Source organism: Alternaria dauci, chromosome 2, assembly GCF_042100115.1.
Source record: "Alternaria dauci strain A2016 chromosome 2, whole genome shotgun sequence".
In the NCBI taxonomy this organism is placed as follows: Eukaryota; Fungi; Ascomycota; class Dothideomycetes; order Pleosporales; family Pleosporaceae; genus Alternaria; species Alternaria dauci.
Genome location: NC_091273.1, coordinates 4,106,429 through 4,110,626, shown reverse-complemented (window position 1 = coordinate 4,110,626; position 4,198 = coordinate 4,106,429). Strand labels below are relative to the sequence as shown.

The 4,198-nt window shown below is 53.4% G+C and overlaps 1 protein-coding gene across 1 annotated transcript; it reads left to right on the top strand.

Annotated features, from left to right (window-relative positions):
- Positions 1-1,095: 1,095 nt before the first annotated feature.
- Positions 1,096-3,146, top strand: ACET3X_003381 (uncharacterized protein). Its single transcript, XM_069448650.1, has 3 exons — positions 1,096-2,103; positions 2,156-2,327; positions 2,384-3,146. Exons 1-3 carry the CDS (start codon positions 1,372-1,374, stop codon positions 2,995-2,997), a joined length of 1,518 nt encoding a protein of 505 aa, XP_069309928.1. The 5' UTR covers positions 1,096-1,371; the 3' UTR covers positions 2,998-3,146.
- Positions 3,147-4,198: the final 1,052 nt, after the last annotated feature.

Genomic DNA, 4,198 nt, shown 5'->3' with positions numbered 1-4,198 from the left:
ATTATCGCCATTCCTCGATCGCTGAAATCACGATGAGCAGACATGACGCACTTCAATAGGTGTCTCGTGCAGCAGATCTGACTTGCAAGTGCGAGATCAACGCCTTCAGACACCTCCATATCCAGTGATGGGGTGTTTTGCAAGCCACCGTGAATGCTCCATCGTGAAGATCTGCCAGCTGAATAGCGCCGAGAGAGTTGGCATCGTGATAGCCCGCCTAAACCACGCATGTTGGGCGCTTTCAGAATGCTTCAGTCGAGTATCGCGATATCGCAGCGCAGCCATAGGTTGTGTTTTGGGTACAATATGCGGCTTCGCACCAAACCGCTCACAGACCTCAGGCTTGAGGCCATGCGAGACCACCCTGGCCAGCCAGCGGGTAGGAGCCTCAACAAGGCCTCATGTCATTGTGCCTAACCGTGCCAAGTAGGCCCAGAGGCTACTGGCAGACCAAGAAGTGATGCGCACCAACGCTAGACAGGATCGTGGATTGCCCAAAGGAGGCTTGGTGGCGGCGCACAGCCCGTCCTGGATCGCTTGTCGTTCACTTGCTGGCCCTACAAGCCTCGCTTGCTATTGCTTGTGAACGCCTTCTAGAGGTCCTGCGCACAAGGACCCTGACGCCATCGCACCAGGCAGATCGTTTGAAAGATCAACAGCGGGGTACAGGTGATGAGCCCTCTAGAAGCGTTGGAGCGAATCGCTAAATCACCGTGTGGGCTGCACTCCACAGAGCTCATTCCATTTTTTTTCTCTTAGCGCTACGTCTCTCCACGGGGTTGGCAGTGCGGATATGTTATCGAGCCCCATCTGCGAGGCATTTGTGTCGTGAGGCTCAACAACTAAGTGGGACTGCTCGGAGGAGCACGTCCATTCTGTGCTTTAGTGCTGCGTCCTGCCAGTGGTGACTGGTCGAAGCCAAAGCACTTCCGATGTTTGCCGGAAGCACTTTCGGTGGAATGTTGCGGGCTACGGAAGCGCCGAGGAAGAGCCAGCCATTGAGAGCCGATCTCTGTTGAAAATTTGCGGATACTGGGGAGTAGCGTACGGGGCGATGCGTTAGCAGGCCATTCTACCCCAACACCCCGGCTTATACGCCGCTCAACCAACGCCAGCATGGGACTACCGATGAGCTACCAACTACTGTCGAGCCTGGACGGCACCAGCCCATGTCGCGACCTTTACCATGAGGATGGTATCTGGGAGATCTTCGAGGGCCGATATATATTGTGCCCTGTACCCCTCGACTGAAACAGCATCAGCCTCTCGCTCTTCGCCTGCATCACTCACTTGGATTTGCCTCTACAGACATATCGTCTGTTGATCCTTTGGCTGTCTACTTCAATCCAATCTTTACCTGCCCGCCTCATCATGGGTCTCTTTGGAAACAAGGGCTCGCTGGAGCCTACCATGGACCAAGTCCATGAGCAACAGGCTCGTCGTCCTTCAGTTGCTGAAGTCATCGATGAGCAGGTTCGCCGCAAGTCTGTCGACAACCGTGTCGTTACCGGAGCTTCTGCTCTTACCGTCCGCCAGTCCATCGTTCCCGTCACCTTGGTCACAATCCTCTTCTTCATGTGGGGATTCGCCTACGGTCTTCTCGATGTCCTCAACTCTCGCTTCCAAGTCGCCCTTAACATCAGTCGTGGAGAGTCGTCTGGCCTCCAGGCTGCGTACTTTGGCGCCTACTTTATCGGTCCTCTGACGTACTCTGGATGGTTCCTCCGCCGCTTCGGTTACCGATACACCTTCATTCTCGGTCTCTCCATCTACTGTGTCGGTGCTCTCATGTTCTGGCCTGCGGCTGTCAAGCGAAGCTTCGGTGGCTTCTGCGGTGCCATGTTCATTGCCGGCTCTGGTCTGTCTACACTCGAGACATCTGCCAACCCATACATTGCCGTCTGCGGTCCTCCCAAGTACTCCGAGTTCCGTCTTGAGCTGTCTCAGTCCGTTCAGGCTGTCGGCTCCGTCGTTGCTCCCGTCCTCGCTGCCCAGGTCATCTTTAAGAACGTTGGTACTGACGGAAAGTCTCTTGAGGCTGTCCAATGGGTCTACCTTGGAATTGCTGGCTTCGTCGGTATCTTGGCCGTTGTCTTCTACTTTGTAAGTATCTCCCTGTGCAAATTTCATGCGAGACATGTACTGACTTCTCTAGGCTCCTATTCCCGAGATTACCGACTCCGACATGGCCGACCAAGCTGAGATGACTACCGCTGCTACCGGCTACGTCGACAAGCCTATGCGCAAGCAGTACACTCTCTTCTGGGGTACCGCTGCTCAGTTCTCCTACGTTGCTGGTCAAGTTGGTGTTGCTGCCTACTTCATCAGTAAGTCACCCCCACACAACACACATGTGAGACATACACTAACTTTATACCCCCAGACTACTTTGCTGAGGCACGCCCTGACCTTTCGGTTACTGATGGTCATCACGAGGGTGCCAATTTCTATGCCATCGCCCAGGCCCTTTTCGCCGTCGGACGTTTCGCCGCAGCCGGAATCATGTACTACGGTGGCAAGCCCCGCTACGTACTACTCGCTTTCCTATCCCTAGTAGTTGTATTTATCGCGGCCGCGATGGGCGTAGACACTGGAAGCTCCACTCGGCCCAACTGGGGAGGTCTTAGCATGTTGATGATCGTGCTCTTCTTCGAGTCTTGCGTCTTCCCCATCATCTTCGCCCTGACTCTCCGTGGTCTCGGTCGCCACACCAAGCGCGGTGCTTCTTTCCTCGTCTCCTCCGTCTGCGGCGGTGCTGTCGGCCCTGTCATCCTCGGCAACGTTGCTGACCATATCGGTACCCGGAAGGCCATGTGCATCCCGCTCATCTTCTTCGTCATCTCCTGGTCTTACCCCCTTTACCTCAACTTGGCCAAGGGTGCTGAGCTCGATGCTTACAGCGAGAGCCATGTTGGTACCACTGAGGGTGCTATCGACAACGACTCTGTCCTTGCTGACAAGGACGTCGAGGCGCGCATGTTCGAGACAAAGGCTTGAGCGTGCAAGAAATGATACTATCAGGTGTTTGGTGGGATTACTTTGGATTGGATGATACCTATGAGGATTGAATGATGATAGCGCGGCGCTCATGATGGGATGATTCGGCTCTATTTGGTTGGGTGGAGTCTTGTATATACCACAACCTTTTGGTGCACATAGATTGTACATGTGTTTATATGAATTACTTAACTTTATTACTCTTCATCTCTATTGCCACATTTTCAGCTCTATCATACCTTGACATCTGTATAGTTCGTTCATCAGCGAAACTAATTCGACTTACGGCGAAAGTCGGAACTTTGATAACGGAAGTAGCAATTTATTTGCAGCATATGCATAGTATCAGTGTCTTGCCCAGAAACTGACGAAAATCTACATACAGGTTCCATGAGCATTGGGCCGGCAAGCTAATCTACACATCAGGCCCCTCCCTATCCCGCCCCACGACCACCTCGAAGTTCGCTTTATCCACCAACCTCCAGAACTCATCCCCACTTTTTCTAGCTTGAAGATGCTCCAAACTGTATTCCGAGACAGTAGGGCCCATCAAGATCTCAACGCGTTCTAACACTGGCCATTGGCTTTTGGTCTTTTGCTCGTGGAAGAGGTCTTGCAGCCACTTGCTTTCCAAGAACGCCAGTTCGACATCGAAGATCTTGAGATGCCGCAAACAAGCTGGTAAAGCTTGCATTGGCGAGAGCTCGAAATCGCCTTCGAAGACGGTGTCAAAGCGCATGTTGTCGAGCTTGATCGAGATGATCGCCGCTTGAGGAACGACTAGTTTCCTTAGTTGCGCAAATTTGTCGAATCGTGGCAGTGGCTTACGCACCGCGCCTGGCAGGGTCCAGAATCCGCCCGGGAGCTGTAAGGTCTCGAGCTTCGGACGCAGATGGAGCATGCCGTCGACTAGGTTCTGGTAGTCGGTCACTTCGGTCCTCGCATCATATATCGCTCGATCCCAGTGTTGTTCATCCAGGTATACATCATCCGCAAACGCAGGGGATCCGTCTGGGTAGTATTGGATGTTTGACTGGTATGCAGGAAAAGCGCGAACGCTTCTGTACGGGTTCTTGCAGTCGGAAGACTCCGCATAGTATTCTAGCGTTCGTAGGTTGGGAAAGCCGCGGATTGTGTTGGTCATGCATCTGCGAGAGGGTACGCTCCATACACCGACCGACCTGACTTCGAAATCCAGACG

Excerpts from the sequence above, each read along its gene's own strand:
- ACET3X_003381 (XM_069448650.1), top strand. The coding sequence starts at position 1,372 with ATGGGTCTCTTTGGAAACAAGGGCTCGCTGGAGCCTACCATGGACCAA. Across the intron at positions 2,104-2,155 it reads TGGCCGTTGTCTTCTACTTT|GCTCCTATTCCCGAGATTAC; the intron begins GTAAGTATCTCC and ends TGACTTCTCTAG. Across the intron at positions 2,328-2,383 it reads TGTTGCTGCCTACTTCATCA|ACTACTTTGCTGAGGCACGC; the intron begins GTAAGTCACCCC and ends TTATACCCCCAG.